Source organism: Rattus norvegicus, chromosome 18, assembly GCF_036323735.1.
Source record: "Rattus norvegicus strain BN/NHsdMcwi chromosome 18, GRCr8, whole genome shotgun sequence".
Lineage (NCBI taxonomy): Eukaryota > Metazoa > Chordata > Mammalia > Rodentia > Muridae > Rattus > Rattus norvegicus.
The window spans coordinates 6866687-6888235 of record NC_086036.1 but is presented as its reverse complement, the minus strand read 5'-3'; the positions used below and the strand labels follow the sequence as shown (position 1 = coordinate 6888235).

Below are 21549 nucleotides of genomic sequence, written 5' to 3'. Positions count from 1 at the left end.
TAATACCTAATACTTATCAGCTACATGTCACCAAATTTCTCTGTATCTGTAGGTTAAAATTGCACACTTGTACACCAGGAAAGAAGAACTGCCATTTCTCACCCCATACCCCACACACCTCAAGAAAGTGTTTATGTGGAACACTGTCAAAGCAATTCATTTCTCCAGAAAGGGTCATGTTAAATGTAGATTACAATATACACGTAGACGTACACACGGATGAGGAGGGATGAAGCCAAGGTCTTTGAAGCAGGAAGCAAGATGTTTGGCAGCTACTCTCTTGTTCACACTTGACCCCTCATACCCCAGTCCTCATGTATGACTTGAGGAAGCTGATCCAATGGTATCCATTGAATAAGTTAATAAGTAACACCAGATAGAATTCTTTCTGGCCTTGATTTCCTGTAGCCATGTGTTACCAATTAGCCTCAACTTCTTCCACATGCTTTGATTGATTTCCCTCTTTATCTTCTTCCCTAGTCCAAGCCCCAAAAGCTATCTCCTAGTGTTTGCACCCTTACAAAAGCCCCAACTATGCTCCAGCTCTCCATACTCTGTCCAATTTATTTACCATTCCACTCTTCTTTCTTATACCCTCCCTTCTGAAGAGCCCATATCAGCTTCCAAGTTGTCAGATACCTCAAACATGAGGCAAATGACTGGGGTTCAGGGCACCCTATCCTCCATGGGTAAGGATTCTTCCATCACAACTCTTTTGTCTACTTACTTTCTCTCCCATTCTGCCTTCTCATGATTATGGCTCCTGTAGGTCAAAGGCAGGTCCTATCTCTGAACTCGGACTTATTTTGTATTTACAGTATTACCAATCATTTGCTCAACTGTACGTATTGCATTAGTTAGTTTCATGTTGCTATAATAAAGGATCATAACCAACACAATTTAAAGAAGAAAGACTTTATTTGGGCTTATGATTTCGGAGTGTGAGTCCATAATGGCAATGTGGCATGTGAGCAGGTGACTAGAACAGGAAACTAAGACACCACATTCTCAACCATAAGCATAAGCAGAGAAAGTGGCCTAAAAGTGGAGTGAGTCTATGAAGCCTTCCTCTCAAAGCTCATATGCATGGGTTCCCTTCCTCAAGTAAAGCTAAGGCACCCCATAACTCCACAACAGTGTTACCAACTGGGGACCATGTGTTCAAATACATAAGCCTACAGCAGACATTCTTTTTCAAAATAACACACCCATCCAAAAGTTAAGGCTACAAAAAGTATTATAACCGTGTTCATCGAAAGGTTAATCTATAGTGTCCTGAACTGTTCATGATATGTTTCTGAATATGTTGTAAGAGAATATAGTGTTTAGTGGCAAAATAGCCATGGGAAACCTAGATGTTCTTCGACACTAGTAATATTTCTTGGCCTTTCTCTGTGTTTACTGATCATGTCAGTCATAATTCAATTGATTAAAAACATCTCTCAATGGTTCATCTCTATCATCTCAGCACCAGGATAGCCAAGGCAGAACTATAATTTTCACATTAGCATGAGCTAAACAATAAATTCTATGCCATCCTGAGCTACATTCTGTCACCACCACCACCATCATCGTTATCATCCTCATCATCGTTGTCATCAATTACGGCCTTTTTACATTTTACAGTTTGCCTCACTTTCTCTTCCTCTCTTCTAGACCATGACCCTGTTGATTCTCTGCTGCATTTATCTTTGAATAACCAGCATTTCGAAGGTGTCTGGCATAGTTAAGTTACAATAATTTTAAAACTAACATACTGTACTCTACAACCTGGGACAAAGGCTTTTGGTTTATTAAATTACAGGAAACAGTTGACAAGTGATGAATCTGAAGTTTTGAGGGAATTGAAGTCATTAAAAGAGCTAGAATCTGAGAAGCTATTTCATATGTTGTGACCTACCATCCAAAATAAATTTAAAAACTGCAAATTCTTGAAGATCTGTGCCTGCTCGCTCAAGGTCCAGAAGCCTTTTGCCATTGCTTTCTGTCAGCACTTTTCAGAGGATAGATTCGTAGTTCCTCTTAGATCCTCAAAGGGGCCTGTTATCTTAAACAGGTTGTAAATCACTGGTCTAAATTGTTTAGGCAGCAAAAGAAAATTCCTTGAAGTTTTTTTGTCAGTTTGAAGTAATTAATCAACTAATGTACAGTAGGAGGGATGAGCGGGTATCCGTGAACTTGTAAGAATAGGATGTAGTTATTCAAGAATACTAAATTATAGAAAAGTCAGTCCCCTGAAACATTGCTGGCAATGGGCTGGAAATGTCACTCCGACTTCTATTCCTGAAGTCCATCAATGGACCATGGATCCCAACATGTTCAACTTCATGGACCATGGATCTCAACATGTTCAACTTCGGATGAGCGAGTGTGTCCACCGCCTCCTATGGTAGCTCATTCTGCTCCATTCATTAGAGACACTGGGCAATCAAACATAAATAGCCAAGGCAGACATTCCTGCATCTTATCAGGCTTCTAGTCCATAAACCTTTTGAAATGTTCTTATTCCTCCTGCCTTGTAGTGCATTTGAACAAAACCACATGAAACAAGGACCAAGCCTGAAGCAAACAAGCCATTCCATCCAACCCATGCTGCTGGGCGTCCCATAAAAATTATGCAACCAAACAATGGTTTTCAACAATAAACAATGTCAATTTGGACAAGATGAATAAACCATTCTATCCCTGGTCTTCTATTCAAAACAAACAAACTAACTAACTAAAATGATTTCTACTTCTTGTTGTTCCCAGGAGAAATGTATGAGGAGGAGAATCCATCATCCAGGAATAGCCACAGAGCTGTGTGTAATAGCTACCGACTTCTCTCCATGGCCCTAAATGCCTGTCAGATTAGAATAAGAGGATTTCTCAGAGCTTATTTCCTATTCTGCTATATCAAATCACAGTGATTGCTCTATCATCATTAATACTAATAGGAGATGGAGAGACACCTCAGTGGGAATGAGTACTTGTTGCTCTTCCAAAGGACCTAAGTTCTGTTCCCAGCATTCACACAAGCAGTCACCTATAACTCCAGCTCCTGAGGAGCCAAACTCCTCCTCTGGCCTCTGCAGACTCATACATGCACACATGTCTCACACACACACACACACACACACACACACACACACACACACAGACAACATGAACATGAACACATACCTTTAATCACAATAATAAAACACTTTCAGGGTCCATTGGGATCTCTCTCTCTCTCTCTCTCTCTCTCTCTCTCACACACACACACACACACACACACACACACACACACACACACGCACTCATTTTCACACTTGACTTTGGAGAACTGTTCTCAGAACATTCAAAGTCTAAAGATGCTTACATTCCCCGCATAAAATGCGGTATTTGTACAAGGCAGCGTACTTCTTCCCGCACACTTCAATCATGTCTGTTTACATACTGTGCCTATTACTGCAAATGGTCCCTGTGTGCATCATCTCAGGACCAGTAATAAAAACAATCTGTGCGTTAGAAATCCAGATACAGATGCTGACCATACTATAATGTTAGTGGCTTAGAAAGCAACAACACAAATGTGTCAGCCCCGTGGCTCTAGAGGTCAGAAGTTCAGGGACAACTAACAGCAAAGTATTGACCGGCTGCACTTGTGGGAGGCCCTAAGGAAGGAGCCATTTCTTTCTATCCTCCGGGTCCTAAAAGCCAATGCAGAGGCTTTCCCTCAAAGCATGTTGTCTCTCTTTTTTAAAGCTATCTGCATATAACCTGTTAAATCTCAACACTAAAACATATCATGACTGTCCAGTGGAGATTTCAAAAACAAGGAAAATCTTTCTTTATTATCCGGCACCACCAAGCTTGGCCTCCAGCATTTCTTGGCAACAGCTTAATCAAATAGCCTGTCAGTATTCCAATCTATTTTCTCTGCTCCTTATATCTCTGCTGTGCCCTGAATGACGCCTTGCCTAATACTCAATTATCATACAAGTTCAATGTATACTTATAATTGGATGATAAAATGACTAGAGCGTTTTGCTCTTGTGTTATGTCTTTTAAAGAAACAGACTGCCAGATTCTTTTTATTACAACAACAATAACAATAATGTACCACTGATGGGAATCATTTCTCTCCTTCTAGCATGTAAGAATAGGGACTCAATTCAGGGCACCAGGCTTGGTGACAACACCTTCATCCAGTAAACTTATCAGGATAGATGGCCCACAGGTCAGCAGCTTCCTAAAAGATTGAACATGTGACTCACACGCAAATCCTTGGGTATATGTTGCAGAAAAATGAACATTTGTGTCCCGTCCAAACCCTATATATTATCTTTACAGGAGCTTTACTCTGTGTAGCCAAGCCCAGAAACCACACAATTAATTGGGTACATCCATACTGTGGAATATTACCCAGAAAGCAAAAGGAAACAGCGACTAACACACACAGCCCTGAAGATTCAGAGTTACACTTGTTGAAAAGACATCAATCTCCCCGGGTCATATAGCATATATGATTCGAATTCTATACCAGTCTTAATTTTAAGATGTTCTCACTAGGGCAATCTGGATAAAGGTCACATGGAATTTCTCTACATTATTTTTTGTTTGGGTTGAGTTGGTTTTGGTTTGGTTTGGGTTTTGAGACAGACTCTCACTCTGTAGTCCAATCTGACCTCATGCTGGTAATTCTCCTAACTCATCCTCCCAAATGCTGGAATTGCAATCATGTCACATACAATATTGCTTTACCTCTGCATTACCTGGCTCTGTGATTACCTCTGCATTACCTGGCTCTGTGATTACCTCTGCATTACCTGGCTCTGTGATTACTTCCGTTGAGGTTTATTTTTTAAAGATATGCTTATAAAGTATTCAGCATAAAGCAATTTGCAAACAATAAATTAGGTACTATCAATTTTTTATTTTTATTTTTTATTTCATTTTATTTTATATTTATTTATTTATTTATCGCTTTTCCTTCCTGGAAATTTGATTGTTGATTCCTTGTTGCTGAAGCTTTTACCTACTGTGTTTGACTCACGTGACACTGGCCATTCTGGGGTCTTTTTACACCTTTGCAGCTTTTTCTTGGATTCTTACTTTTCATGCTGGTCGGCTGCCTTCTGTCCATTTCTCTGAACTGGTCCCATCCTGACCAAGATATAGCCTGAGACACTGGTTTGGATTTCAGTCTCCAGCAGCACTGTAACAATGAAGAAGGTCATCATTTCCCGGACAATGCTGTTTTGGAAATAGCGATTCACAGCTCGTGCCTGTAACCTCCACAGTGGGGAGGCTAAAGTAGGAGGATCCTGAGTTTTAGATTGGCTGGAGCCTCCTGAGGTCAGAGGTTGGGGTTGTCTTGGTCTGGGTCCATGGACAGGCTCTGGTCTTTCACCTCTTCTTTGCTGCTCCGGCACAGTTGAGTAGAACCTGCTAGTCATCGTCCTTAGCAAGTGTCTACTGCACTTCAGTTCTCCTTGCCTAGCACATTCTTTTCAGGTCTGACATCATGCTCTCCCTCTTGCCACACTGTACATGTTTCTGTGGTGATTCGGATCATTGTCCACAGAGCCCATGGCAGCGTGGGGTGATTTGACTGAGGACCAAGCAGGATCCCAAATCCTACACTATGTCTTGATGGGTGTGACTTTATATAAAATTTCTTTCTGCTTTCTTTTTCAGTGACTACAGGAAAAATCCAGAAACAGAGCGCCAATCAGGTATTTCCTCGCCTCCTCCTAAACTATAACTCAGAGTCATTTTTTTTTAAAGATTTATTCATTTATTATATATAAGTACACTGTAGCTGTCTTCAGATACACCAGAAGAGGGCATCAGATCCCATTACAGATGGTTGTGAGCCACCATGTGGTTGCTGGGAATTGAACTCAGGACCTCTGGAAGAGCAGTCGGGTGCTCTTAACCTCTGAGCCATCTCTCCAGCCCAACTCAGAGTCATTTTAAACGCAGATACTTAAGCATTAGTAAATGTTTCAATCAGGCTATGCTCATCACTAACTATGAGCAGTAGATACAGTCTTGGTTCTGACAACCAAGATGTCACTCATCTGTGAATGACTTTCTCATCTGTCTCAACCCCATTCTTTCCCTCTACCTCATCCCACCAAAAATGAAGGATACACTCTGTCACTCCAAACACACAAGTGTTCCCATGACCATGTTGTGATCTCTGGAACAAATACCTCCCAACTCAGGTGACTGTCCTCTCTTCTCCCAAGTGTTGATTCAACAGGCTAAACTGAATAGCCACCCGGGCCCACTAGAGCAGAAAGGCACCTCAGGGTGATCTCTCTTCTCAGCATTTCCATGTGCTCAACTTGGCTTGTGCCTTCCTATCTGCTGCACACTCTCCATGCCCAGTCTCTGTGACTTGCCAGGTATACGTACTCTTTAAGAGATTTGTGACATGTTACTGCCCATGGGATAAAGCAGGGGAAGCCATCACCAAGAGCTATCATGCCCGGCCCCCTGACCCCTGGAGAGGCCAGTTGAGCTGCAGGGCCTCCACATGCTACTTGCTCAAGAGACTCAGAAAAGTTTGACATTGGCCTGTGGCAAAACACTGCTCAAATTTCACTCACAGATACAAATCTCCATGGCTTTTTCCTTTCTTTTTCTCTGGTATAAATTATAACTCACGGTTGCCAAGGAGAAAGGTGGTTAATTCTGCATTTATACTGGGCAAGGCACATTTTTCTTTCTCTCTTGTTCTGCTTTTCATTGTTAATGTTTCTTTTTATTGTCTTTTTAGTTAGCATGCAAATGATGGGTTTCAGGAGACTTTGGCTGTGGCTCTGTTGTAGAGTGCTTGTCAAAGAGCATGAAGCCCTGCATTGTCTCTCCAACAGCACATAAATGGGATGTGGTAGGGTGTGCCTGTGAGGCTCTAAGAGACTGAGGCTTGGGGATGACACTCTAAGTTCAAGCTGGCCTTGGGTATTGATGGGGTTGGAAACCAATCAGGGACACATGGGGTCACTGTAGCCTCTTCACGCATGTGTATTGTTCTTTTTGTTTACCCCTCCCATCATATTGCTTCTCTCCCATCCTTCTCCTGTGGTCTCCCAAATAGTTGCCTCTCTGCTTTCATACAGCATCTAAATGTGGCTGCAACATTCCCAGATAAATACTCCATCAAAGTCACATACCACAGAAGTGCCTGCATGTCTGTATTTCTGTGGCAACACTCTCCTTTATCTAAGTCACTAACAACTTCAAAACTAAGCTCCAACTGTAGTTCCTGTTGGCAATTCACTCAAATATAAAGACACAGCTTTTGTCTAGTCAGTGCCAGATACCGCTTAATTCCTTAAACCTCCAACACTGAGAACTCAATTGGCATAATATACCCTACAATCAAATCAATAGGCAGAAATAAGCATCTATCGCCCCTCCCCTTTTTGCTTTTCTTTACATGGTAGCTGATCCACTCCATGAGACTGGATGCTTCCTGAGTTCCAGTCTGGTGCTAACAGCCTGGAGCATTCCTGGGAAGCCACGTCTCTTCAGCCCACATTGGCAGACCAAAGAAACTGAGTCCCTGTGTCAGAAACATGGCAACAGAGGCAACCATGGGCTACATGAACTCACCAGAAAGGCCCTTATATCTGGGCTGCTGCAGCAGGAAAGTGCCACCAGACCTCAGAGTTGGTCTTCCTACCTCAGTTAGTATAACTGAACATCCCCCAAATGTGACCAGAGGTACCTCTAATCTAGATGACCCCTCACTAGTATGAGCAGAAAGTTTGCCTGGTGAGTGGTTCTAGATTTTCTTTTCCCAGTTGACCATCAATGTCAACCATCAGAAACATCCACTATTATAGCTATGAATCTTACAATGCCATTCTTTGTGTGCACAAAAATGTGTAGAAGCTTTAGTGACAATGAGAGGAAATGTGTGTACATGAAAAGAGAGAGGGAGGAAGGGGAAGAGAGAGGAGAGAGAGAGAGAGAGAGAGAGAGAGAGAGAGAGAGGCCAGGGGGCAGGGATCTCAGAGGACCAAAAGCATGAATGTAATTTCCCTTTGTGTAGCCAAAAGGTTTCCCATTTCCTTCCCTCACTTGCTTTCGAATATACTTGTAAAGGTTGTGTTACTGGAGAAGAGCAGTGTGCTCAGTGTTTGAGACTATAATTGTTGTGTAACAATGGAGTCAGCTGGCCTCTGGCATGGTTCATTTACCTTCTTAGCTCTGCCTCTTTACATTCTTTTGGCATACCCCAGTGGTTTTATAACTAGCCATAGTTAAGACCTGCAAAGTTTATTGTTGTTATATTTCTGCATTTAACACAGATAGAATGTTTTTCTCATCAAGAGGTCTGCTTTCCCCATTGATAAAATGGATAAAAATAGTCAAAAAAAATCTTTTAAGAAGTCTAGTGAATCAGGTTCTTTTCATTGTGAAGTCTCTGCCATGCGCATGTATTTTGCCTTTCAAAACTATTCCTTTCTCTCCCTCCTTCTCCCTTCCATCTGTCCCTTTGTCTTCCTAGGGTACATCTACTTTCATTTCATATATATGTGAAAATCTCATATATATAAATATATATACATATATACATGCATATATATATACATATATATATATATATATAAAATTTTATGTCTCTACGTAAAATCTCGGAACCACAAGTAAAAAGAAAGCATGGTGTTGCCTTTCCGTGATGGGCTTAATTCATTTAATGTGCTTATCTCCAGCTGCATTGAGACATGTCCTTACAGGAGAATTTTCCTTTCCTCTGTGTTACTCTTTTGTTCATTTGACTAAGCTAATAGAATGTGCGGACACCAAAACTGAACGCCAAATATTTACTCATGATCTTAAACATGGATCTGATGCCAGTCTCAATAAGCAACTGAACGTCTTTGAACTTTAACGAAAGAGAGTAATGCTTTAATGTGTTTCTTACACGGTCCTTCTCAGAATAGAGAATCACGTTGTGCAATCTTTGTCCAACAGCTTAAATTTCTAATACCCCAGTGGAGTTTCTATTCATCATTCTTCCAATAAGGGACATGCTTCCCGTCCTCAGAAACACAATTCAAAGAGTCGTCTGACAACTTTAACCAGTTTCTGAAAGAACAGCTAAGCCACCCCCCTTTGGTTTTTGTTTTATGGGTTTTTTTCCTCTTTTCCCCTGCTTTGTTTCATTTTTCTGAAATAAAATCTTACTGTACAACCCAAACTGGCCTGGTACTCACTAAAGTGGCCCAGGGTGCCTTCAAACTCCTGATAATCCTTCTGTCTCCCTCTTTGTGAAATCACTATGCTAACAAAGGAATTTGGCACTTGAGAAGCATCTGTTTTCATTGGTTGGGAGGGATGTCCCTCGCTGTGCTCTCAAGAGCCTTGTGAGAGGCAGGTCTCTCCTACAGTGTACATTCCAGGGATCCAACGGAGGTGGCAAGCACCATCCCACAAGCCCCAGGAGAACCAGTTTTGAAAACTCACTTTGGATAGTCAAAACAGAATTTCTTATCAGACTACAATGCAAAATGGAAAACTCTTTTGAGTATTAGTTTTGCCCTAAATCCTTCCTGCTGGACACTATAAGTTGCATAATTAAAGTGAAATTGAAAATCGAGCCTGTCCTCTCGTCCTTTCTTGTCCCTACAGTGTGTAGACAGAGCTATGGACCAACCTGAGAAGTCAAGGCTGGAGTGGAAGCTGTGCTCAGGACCCCCTGGCCAGTATCTAGTGTGTGTTTTTAGCCTCCAGCTCCTTTAGCGCACCTGAGTTCTGAGGACAAACAATCTTTGAGTCCTCTGGAGGGAACCCTGAATTCTTTCCCATGTTGCTCACTGGGGAAATCAGACTGCTTTTGAAAAGTAACTCGTTAATGCGGCTTGTTTACGGGAAAGGACAAAGGCGAACAGCAAAGGCCTTGGCAGCTCCTGTCCCAAATGTCATGAATGCATGACCCATTTTTCAGCTCTGTCTTTGGCAACTCACTGCAGCAGTAATCTCCTATCTGGAAACCGTTACTCGTTGAGACGAAGCTTCCTATGGGTGTGCTGAGTAATTTTCAGGGTAGATTAAAGCAAATACCTTAAAATACTTCCAAAAATATTTTCAAAACCAAATAATTGTCATCATGAAGAGAGAAGGAAAATAGAACCTGAGAGCCTTTTCCTTTTGATGCTAGAAACAGCCTTGTTCTAGAGTCAACAATTGCAACCTCAGGTAAATGAACCCCGGCTGTTTATGTTCTTTATAATGCAAGTCATCAAAGTCCTTAGTACAGTGGGACCTCAGGGCTTTGCGGGGAGGTGGCCAGGAAGGGGACTACATGTGGGGATCCATGCTTTATGAAGAGGTATTTCTGTTGTGGAAAACAACCCTAGTTCAGGAGCTAGCATCAAGACAGGCTTGCCTTCACTGATTGCCCAAGTCAGTGAGGCCAAGTCCACAAGTGTATACCCAGGCTCTTCGTGAGTCTTCTAGCGTTGCCATAACAGATTAGTGCAAATGAGGGCTTCAAAACAAGACAAATGTATAGTCTTCTAGGTCTGGACACTATACGTTCAAAACCAGTCCAAAACCAAGTGTCATCGAGGGTATCTTTCTTGTAAAACCCATAAGCAGGATTCTTGGGCAACCTTGGGCAATCCCTGGCTCATTGCAACATCACTTCAATTCTTGCCTGATTTTCTCCTCCTATGACTCTACCTCCATCATCTTGTAAGGATGCCAGCTGTACTGGCTTTAACTGGCATCAATGAACTCATCTTGATTATATTTATAAATATCTTGTATCTAAGAAGGATCACATTGACAGGGACTAGACACTGGGATTTCAGTGTATCTGTCCAGAAGATACAAGTCAACCCATAGAAGGCTGAAAATATTGGTTCTCAGCCTACTTTCCCCCACCCCCACTACTGCTGTTGGGAGTGATTGTTGACTCTGCTTATGTATTCAATTCATCCTGGATATTAACAGAGATCTAAAAACCACACGACTATCAACCTCTGGACCAGTGATTCCAGTGTTGAATACAGATTAGAGGACTAACTCACGGCAGCCAAGGGCTTCACTAAGCCCCACCATGTGTTTGACTCTAAACATCACAAGTCAGAAGTGTGCTCTCTCACTCCTTTGAACAAGAAAAGCCACACGTGTCTAGATCACGTATACACTCTCTTCTTCTACTGTCTCCTCCTCCTCTCTTCCTCCATTTCCTCCTTCACCTCGTCTTCCTCATCTTCTTCCATGGTACCTTCCTTCCTCATGTCTACTTCAAACTTTGATAACTCTGGGGAGACTGTGGCAGGAGGGTCACCATTACTCCAAGGGTGACCTGGGCTACATAGTGGGACCTTGTCTCAATTCCACCAAATAAAACAAGTTTGACAACCACCAAAAACAGCCAGTGTATGAGCAAAACATAGATACTAAACTGAGCCTCTAGTCAGCTGAGGATGGGCCAGGCGAGAGAACACAACCTGTGCCTCAGAGAAACAGAGAAAGCAGAATGCTTTAGCTTTTCCATACCTGCTCCATGTCCCCCAAATAGGAGGACATAGAGGCACATTGAACCCCCCAGGTGTTCCCCTAATGAGTAGGGTAAGCTGGTGAATACCATTTGGAGTGGTACTTAGAACCTTCTGGAGATATGGAGTCAGGAAAGCTGTGAGGGAGACGCAACCTTCCAGGTACCCTGAAGACACATTTCCCATCCTTGTCAGAGACATTTCCCATCCTTGTCTGGGGCAGGCACAGCAACCAATCTAGGCCTCTTCAGCCTACAGTCAGCTTCCACTCTGTCTTTACCCCAAATGTCTATGTCACCATGTAGACTTCCAGGGGACAGTCTGCAAGGTTAGAGGAGCCCTTAGTCTCCCAGTTCTGGATTGGATCTTGTAAGAATTTAGACAAACAATGTGTATAACTCATTCATACCCTTGCTCTAGATATGACAGAGGTTAGAAGAACTCTATCAAGACCACTGCAAGCAGTTTGTGTGATTTTCTACAAAGTAAGGACTGAAAAAAAAAAACTGTTCTCTCTCTAGTCTACAAGATAAGGTCCTAACTTTGAGTATAAACTCCAAACCCAAATTCTCTTGTTCTCCTTTTGAAAAGATACTCCCACCCACCCCCAGAAGAATTTCCTATTCTACTTCTTTACGTACTCTACTTAGTGACAATACCGTAACCCTCATCTCTGTGTGTATATGACTGAACTGACTTTAACTCAAATAATTTCTTTCTTTCTGCAATCCCATTTGTCAGCTCCCTTGTTGTAGCCCTTTCCACTCTTGATCCTTTAGAAAGGATAGATCCCAGTATGATTTTTGTGATCGAATAGAATTGCTCCAAAGGGAAGAACTCAGGCCTAGATCATTTATGTCCATTCTCAGACCTTGCACATCTTAACGACCAAGCCAGTTGCTAATAGAAATTCTCCCACTGACTGAACTGTAATCTCAGTAGCCACAGTTGCTGCTAAATTTGCAGTCTCCTCCCTGCACTAGGCTAAGCTCACACCTAGGTGTCACTGGTTCTGTGAGGCAGAAACCAGGTGTTGTCCTGAACCCTTCCCAGGTGAGAAATCAAACCAGAAAACAGGTCAACACTGCACATGCTCTCTCAAATAATGACCTCACAGGTACAGGTGGAAACCCAGGGCTAGGAGCACCCATGACTTTATTTCTCTTCTACATCTGTATTCTATGTACCCTACTTGCTTGGGTTAAAAGTTACTTGGTTTCTTGCCTTAACCTGAACATGTCAGTGTTGTTTACTCCTGCCTTTTCATGGGAGCATGAACTTTAGAGCTTGCAAGTTTAAAGTAGGTTCACTAACTTACAACATTCTTACAGAAATGACCATGTACTTAAACGGCTTATTTTGACTTAAAAATATTTTCTTTGTCCTAATGGAACTGGCAGGGAGGTCATCTTAAGCTCTTTCAAGATTACATTCCTGATTCAAGTTGCATTTTTTAAAGCTGTCCAATTTGTGAGTCTTCTTTTCTTACTTTTTTCTTTCTTTCTGTCTTTTTTTTTTTAACAAATCTTTGAAAAAATCCAAGACTGAATTGGATCAAAAGATGGTGGCACGTGATGTGGTTACAAAGAGGGATTTAGAAATGACAGTCTTTATTAAAGGTCAGCTAAGATACAGAGCTAGCACATGCTTAAGTATAAACATCAAGGCTGCTTTCTTTTTTTTTTTTTCAGTTTATTTTTTTTCTTTTTTTCAGGGCTGGGGATCGAACCCAGGGCCTTTCGCTTGCTAGGCAAGTGCTCTACCACTGAGCTAAATCCCCAACCCTTTTTTTCAGCTTAAATGCTGTTGTATATTTTTTTGTTTTTGTTTTTGTTTTTTCATCTTTATTAATTTGGGTATTTCTTATTTACATTTCGATTGTTATTCCCTTTCCCGGTTTCCAGGCCAACATCCCCCAACCCCTCCCCCCTCCCCTTCTATATGGGTATTCCCCTCCCCATCCTCCCCCCATTACCGCCATCCCCCCAACAATCACGTTCACTGGGGGTTCAGTCTTGGCAGGACCAAGGGCTTCCCCTTCCACTGGTGCTTTTACTAGGCTATTCATTGCTACCTATAAGGTTGGAGCCCAGGGTCAGTCCATGTATAGTCTTTGGGTAGTGGCTTAGTCCCTGGAAGCTCTGGTTGCTTGGCATTGTTGTTCATATGGGGTCTTGAGCCCCTTCAAGCTCTAGAGTCAAGGAAATTAAATTATTATGTGAGGACTTCTGGAAATAGTGTGGAGACAAGAAAGGTAGATTCAGAAAATGGCTCTAATGAGTTGTTCTTAATTAAAGATTTATTTTTATTGCTGTGTACATATCTGTATGTGTACCCATGACACAAGAATGTGCAGGTCCATCAGATCCCCTGGAGCTGCAGTTACTGGTGAATCTAAGCTACCCAACTTGAATGCTGGGAGCTAAACTCATGTCCTCTTGAAGAGCAGCAAACATTTAAAATGACTGGGCCTCTCTCTAGCATATCTCATGTGTTTGAAATGATACTAATAATAAAATATATGTTTGGAATGACATGAAGAAAATCATTAGCAATCAAATGTACAGGTAAGACACATGGTGCTTATGAATACCCACAACCTGTGATTATGGCAGTCACTGGATCTCAGGGTTGCACTAATTTGTCAGAAAAATCCCATGAGGACCAGTACGCTAATACCCATACAGACAGAAACAACTTAGGCCTGAAATTGGGCTTAGGTGACAGACATGTCCAACATTTTGATACCAGAACATAACATTGTCATCTACAAAGTTCACATTTCATAACTGTTCAATCAAGTAAATAAAAAATAAAACAAAATCTCATAATGTTTTAAGTAGCCTATGACTTGTGTTGGGCTGCACTCATAAGTCTCCTTGACTGCATGTGACATATGGCCATACAGTGGACGTGCTCGGTGTCAATTGTCTAGGTCATGTCATAATTAGCATTAAATAAAAATAAGAAAGGTAGGTGACATTATGATTGCTTATGAACATGTGGAGTTACAACGCTAGGTTTTATGCAGAAAGACCTCATTTAAACTTTGTAGCAATAGAACAGTGAGGGAAGGATCCAAGGTTAATGAGATGAGGTAGTCTGACCAAGATCTCAGGCGTGGTAAGTAGCAACACTAGAATGTGTCACGCCATTGATCGCTACAGGTCAAGTCTCAGCTTGTTCTGTGTTGCTCTGCTCAGTTTATCAGAAGAGAATAACCCAGCTCCTGCTCAGTCCAGGCAGGTTTCATTCTGGAACAGTTTCCTCCCCTTTACTCTACCTTGGCTTCTGTGGTTGTCTCTCTAGCTCAGTTGCGACACTCACTAGAACCCCAATTTTAGCCCCAAGACTGAAGCAGACCTTGATACCAGTTTGGGCCAGTGTTTATGACGACTTTTTGAAGAAGATCATGGAGAGCATATGCTTGTTCCAGTAGTTCCTGTTGTGCATTAAATTACTTTTATAATTAAGATTGTTTAATCATGTGAATCTCTTCAAAGAAAAAAATGTGTTAACTAAAAAGAGATTAAAAACTAGAAAGAAAGAGAAAAGGTAGGTGTTTGGATAATCTGTTGCCCATGGCAATTTTTCTCCACAGAGCACACAGAGAGACACTTGGGAATGTAGTCAAAACCGAAGCAGAAAACTTTCACACTCACTCAACACAACAGTGTCCTGGGCTTTTCATCTTTCAGAAAAGCATCTGATGTTTTAAAAACCTCCCTGAAACTGTTGATATAACCATTTTATTATGTAGGTACTCATTTGAGAAGGTTGGGGTATTGAAATTCAGTGCTAAACGTGCTGTGTCTACAGTCTTTCCAGTGCAAATGCATCTCATCACTAGTGATACTCTTGTGCACTAGATGTGGGACTCAGGCCACAGGTCTCGTCAGTCTGCTTCCTTCATTTCCTTCCTCTGTCTTTCCAAATATATATCTGTTGTCTGCCATTTGCTCCTAAAGGTATGAAGGGAAACTGAAATGTTTTAGCTTGTTAAATTTTACTAAAATGATAGCAGTATCCTTTGGAATGTCTGTATCAGAACATATCAACAAACCTCAGTTCACTCACTCATGTAACCAAGAGAATCAAGGTTCCCGTCTTTGGATTCTTGGTCTTCTTAATAAAAAGAAATTAAGAACCAACTCAGAAGGAGGCTTAAGGCCAACTGAATTCAATTTTGAGAAAAACAGTGAGGTAGGCAAGGTGGGACTACCTGGAGCTGTCAGGATGAAGAAGATCAGAAGGGAATGAGAGGAAGCCATAAGCTCTGAGATCAGCACAGAGGTCAGAAAGCAGTCACATGCCAAACAAGTAGCTGTGTGATGAGGGCAGGGAGATAAGAAGAAGGAAAAGGAAAAGCCATGCTCTCAGCAGAGCAGAGAGTCAGCAGCTCTGCAGGTGACCAAACTGAGGGCAGATAGGTGGGAAACGTGGGTTTATTATTTCATCAAGGGGATAATTATTCCTCCTCTCATCAGAGTGACTTTAAGTGACTCAGCATTCGTGGGAGTGTTCTCCTGGCCAGGGGATTGATTGACAAGCCCATCTGAAAACCCCCTTAAGAGAGGCAGCAGATGCCCCTGAGAGTTAGAGAACTCTCCTTTCACTGGGGAGAGAAAGTAACCACAATTGTCATTATATTATACACAAAGAAAAACAAATTTCCTTTGAGTTTTAGTTTGCAAAGTAGCACTTATTAAAGAAAACAAATGTCTGAAGAGGACAGAAAATATATACAAATAGTGAAAATTCAGAGTGCCAGGAAGTAGCCAATGAAAGCGACCTAGTCTTTATTAGCCTTAATGTGGAAAAAAAAGTTATTAACCACAGAGGTGTAATGTTATATTCTGTGGTCAGTCATCAAACAAAAATGGGAAAAACAAGACACCCTAGTATTTCATCACTGCTGTGCCTGGCTCAGAGTCTATTAAAAGAGAATATTTTCATCATAGAATTACTGGATAATTCAATTAGGCCAATGTTCTGTGGATGTAGAATAATGCAATTTACTATTTTGAATGATTAGCCAATCAGATTTCTCCCATTTTCCAAAGCAATGGATTAACCAAAATGTGACCATAAACAAAATAGATTTTATTAGGCATAATCTACTTTGTAAACAAATGAAATTAATTATTTGCCTGACCTAGAGCTTTGAAAATGAAAGACCAAAATTGAACACATGCTTCCAATTTTGATTCTGTTACTAAGATGACATTTAATGTAAAAGTTACAATTTAACTTCCCCTCAAGTATTCCATACTTGAGACTAAATGACTCCTCCAAATATGTTCATCAGCAGATGGGAGCCACTTATGGCCTCATAAACTTCCAAAGCAAGTGAAATTATCCAGCAAAATAGAAAGAGATTACAATAAAGCCTCATCCGGTTATCTTGGGGATGATTAACGCCTTGTGTATTGCTGTAATGATGCAATATTATTGACAGATAATCACCCTCCTCCACACCAGGGAAACGCTGGAGACGAGCACCAGCAATGTCTGCTTTCCATCAATCAATAAGCAATTTCTGCACACACCCTGTGTTTAGGGTTGTGTTATGAAGGATGTGAGAGGAAGTGCCAACACCCAGTCTGTTCCAAGGAGCTAAAATTGCGACAAGTGTCACAGAATAACAGAGCTCACGTCATCTGATCTTGCTTACTTCCTTGTGTAGGTAGTAGAGATAATATAGGAGGTTAGAGACACTGAAAATGGATAAAAAGCGGTCAGTGGTCGAGGAGGGATCTTGGAGGTTGGGGGGCTTTAAACACCAAGATTATCCAGCTCCAAGGGTGGACCACAGAAGCAAGCACTGGGTGTGTTCGAATCTGGAAAGAATCTTGGAGAATCTTGGGACGGTTAGTGTGGAACTTTACTCCACACTGTGTCTTATAGTTCCCTCTTTTGTCCTAAGCAGCCAGCCTGTCCCTAGGGTACTCTGATTTCCTCCTCTTTCCATTCTTGCAACCACAAGTCTGTTTCACCCTTGGCCAGCTATTGGGGCGGGTGTCATAAAATGTAAATCATCTTATGATTCCCTGTGGCTTATGTTACAACTCAATTGTTAAACACATCATCTTGCCTGGAGAGCTGCTGAATACATGTGAGGGTTGGAGTTCAAATCCCCAGAGCCTATGTGACCCAGTAGCTATGGTAGCCACCAGGAGCCGTAGCACCTGGTAGGTTTTGACACAGGATTGTGCAGGGCTAGCTAGGGTAGCCAAGCCACAAACTCTGAGTTCAGTTGAGTGGCACTGCGTCACTAACTGAAGTGGAGAATGATGGGGGATGACGATTGATGCCTGAGACCTCCAAATGTACATGTGCACATGTGTGTGCCACAAACATCGAACATACGTTCAGCATATGAGCACACACACATGAAGAGCCCACACTCTGGTATTCCTACAGAGAGTGGTCCTTCCCTTCTCTTTCATTTTGTTGTGTTTCAGTGGGCCATCCCAGCTCCAAGCACATAGGCCTGCTCAGACCCTCTCCCCTGTCCAAATTCACTCAATACAAGGCATGCATGTCTGCTGCCTGCCATACCTGAAATGTCATGCTGCCATGTCTCATGTTTCTTTTTAGCTTAACTGCATCTGAAAATAGCTCCTCCCTGGGCATCTATTCAGCAAGGCCTCACCTTTGATACACTTGAATACATCGCTCTGATTTAGTGTCTGCATCCACTTAGCATCACCTAAAGGTTCTTCTTCATTTACTCTCATTGCCTTTCCTGTCTTCATCCACATAAACATCCGAGACACAGAGAATAGGGGCCTTTTCAGACTTTTCACCCCTGTAGTCTCGTACCAGAAAGCAGTGCAAATCTCAGGTGTTCAGCGAATACTTCTTGAATAAATGTACTGATTAATTAATTCTGTCAATTGTGACAATGGTCTACATAGAGCTAAGTAAAATATTGATAGTAGGTGGGGTGAGGAGTTTTAGGAAGAAGCAAATAGAGATTGAACTCTGAATACAGGCAGGAGTTAGTAGAGTATGATATGAACCGGATTGAAGATTGCTATGGAAAAATGATTATTATTATTTTAACAAAATCTCAAACATTCAATTTTATCAATAAAAACTTGGGAACCAAAATCTGCCAGCTCAGAGAGGTAGAGAAAGCACTCAGCTTCCTCCCCAACAGACATTCCAAAAGGAAGCTCTTCTCCACATCGTCTCAAAACTCCTCAAACTGAATGTCTCCCTTCTACTTCCTGTTTGCTCTCTGTCTTCCTGACTTCCTCTTACTTTCTCGGTTTTTTTCCTATGTTCCTTCCTGTCAATTGGTTGCATGCTTTGACTTTTGACCTATGGTTAATTCTATTTAATCCTGTCTACAATAAACAGAAACCTCTTAGATTAAAGGTGTGTGCTAGGGTTGAGCCCTATCACAACTAGAAACGGGTTTTCTCAGTAATAACACAATCTCGGGATTCGCAGTGTGATCAAATATCCTGCAAAGGTTACTTTGACAAAATATATACAACCTTTGGCTAAAACTACTTCAAAAATATAAACTGCAGAGCAAGCACTTACACTTGTTCCATTTTTTTTTTGTACAGCCCATGAGGTAAGCATCACTTCCACACATTAAAATGGAAGGTGGATTTAACCAGTCTAATTTAATCATCAATACTCTAGTGAGAAGGATGTGGGGGAGAGTGCTGACTCAGTCAATGAAGCAGGGTGGGGAAAGTTCTTCAGACCTTCTGCACTCCCTCCCTTACACTGCACCAGCTCCTGGGCTTCAGGTGCTGTGAATGTAGGTCTCCCAACCAGCCTTGGCTCACACCATGTTGCTGCTAATTGGTCTATGCACCTGCGCATTCTCTAAGGTTGTCCTCCTTGACCTGAGGTAATGCAGATTTGACAGCTGGAAATGAAGGAGGTGTTGGAGAGATAGGTGTCTGGATAAAGTGGATAAGAGAACGAAACCTTGGAGGCAGACACCTTCTGAGTGGGGGAGCAGAAGCAAGCACTCTTCAGTAAGGAAGAGGGGAAGCCTAGGGAAAGGAAGTAATGTGGACCCGGAGCTGGAAATTTTGTAAGAGCAGAAGATGGGAAAAGACAGGCACCGCATAACAACCATGAAATGGTTGCCTGTGGTGGATGCCTGCACTAGGTCGGAAAAAGAAAGAACTCATTAAAGTTAGGTGCAGATGGAGGAAGACTAGAGGGAGACCTAGTCCTCACTACTGGACTATTTTCTACCGACAAATCCAGGGAGCAGAGAAATGATTGTCTTCAGTTGTGTACCCTCCAATGATCTACCTGGCCTCAATGGATGCTTCCAATCCAGTGCTCACACAGATGGCCCTGGTTAAACTAAATGGGTAGCAGGAAATATGAAAAGTCAGGAACTTGAGAAAAACTGATTGGCAGGACTAGGGTGGGGTTTCTAATATGGGTGGAAGATAACACAGGAGTAATAAAATATGTGCATCTAATAGCAAAATTAATCAATTAGAATTAAAATTAAAGCAATAGATTCTCAGAGAAATAACCAAAACACTTAACATTAAAAAAAAAATCTCCTGGGTTCGATCCCCAGCCCCGAAAAAAAGAAAAAAAAATCTACCTCCTATCTCTCTGGCCGTTCACAAAGATAGAAACAAAACTTGATTAAAAATGAGTCCCATGCTGGGCACCGAGAAGACAGTGTTAGTGATAAGAGTAGGAACTTAGATTATTCACCTGGACATCAGGTAGCCTCCTACCCTTGCAGAAGATAGAAGTTTTCCTCAATATGCCAATTGTCATGGAAACGGCATCATAAAGCTAGTGTCTCTGTGATCACAAAGTCATGTACACAGGTTCTCTAGTCCCCAGAGTTTATCCCTTCCTCTTGCCAAGTGCAGTTCAACTGCACAACCACCAAACACGAGCACGGTCTCCCCGCAGATCTGTAGCTGTTTAACTGTGAAGTTACAAACTGCATGGTTTTAGAAAGTCCACCCATGGATGGAGTGAAGACCACCTTACCCTATCAACACCCTACCTGGATATTTCTACAGTAACATAGGAGCAGAAGAAGCATCAGAGACACATGAAGTCAGAGGCTTTGATGTGAGGCTAGAGCAAAAGCTGAGCAAATGATGAGAACCTCGGCGATCTCTAGGACCAAGAGCTTCCCACTTGCCACGCCAACGCATTTGAGATTATGAGAGTATTTATTTCTTGTTGGTATCCAATGATTATATCACTTTTCTGGGAAGATACACATAAATACCTGTTCACCCCAGATATAGGAAGCAATATAGAACAAAGAAAGCCTTGCTTCCAACCCCAGCTTGATGAAGCATGAGTTTAAGGGCGTTACAGAAAGGATGTGAGCGAATCGGGCATCTGCATCACAAAAAAGCCCAGTCCAGCAGCGGTGCTGAAGAAGTTCCCTGACAGGCAGCTGCAGCAGAGTCTTCTATCCCACAGCAGTTGGTTACTGCTTCTGTAGTCAGACTGTGAGGGAAACTTAGGAGTCCAGAGAGTTTGATGAGTTTTATGAGTCTCCTAAACCTCCCTCTTATTTCCTGGAGGGAATGCTATAATCCAGTGCAAACTCTTAAGGGGCATCGACACAAGTAATTGTAGAAGAGAGATGGCCAAAAGCTGGACAATGCGACAGACTTGACCATACTAACTGGAACTTGACTTGGACACACTTCAAGGTAGCTCAGCAAATAGTAAGGAAGATGTGGGGGGTCACTGAGGGGGAAATGTCTTTGCTACATAGTGAGAACTCATTATTAGAAGCCAGACAAGGCTGTATTTCAATCTCAGCTCTCATAGTCACCACTGACGGATTTCAATGAACAAAGGGCCCTAAACATCAGCCAGAGCTGAAGTATGGAATAGACACTATTGTTAGTGCAGTCCTGGGCACATCATATCTGCACCCTAGATCTGTCGACTCCCATGCCGAACATCCTCTATCCCATATCCTCTTCTGATAGTCATCACTAAGGAACATCGTGTTAAATGAAACAGGGATTCCCAGCAGAAAGAGGGGTGCCAAAAACTATAGAGTAGCACTGGG

The 21549-nt window shown here is 42.0% G+C and overlaps 1 protein-coding gene across 5 annotated transcripts in view; it reads left to right on the top strand.

The window, feature by feature from the left end:
- The window catches only part of Chst9 (carbohydrate sulfotransferase 9), a 274349-nt gene that overhangs the window by 236987 nt on the left and 15813 nt on the right, over positions 1 to 21549 (top strand). For all 5 annotated transcript variants that reach the window (XM_017600922.3, XM_063277265.1, XM_063277264.1 and 2 more), the window contains one exon: positions 5665 to 5702. In XM_017600922.3, coding sequence (XP_017456411.1) covers positions 5665 to 5702 — 38 coding nt within the window. The remainder of the gene's footprint in view (positions 1 to 5664; positions 5703 to 21549) is intronic.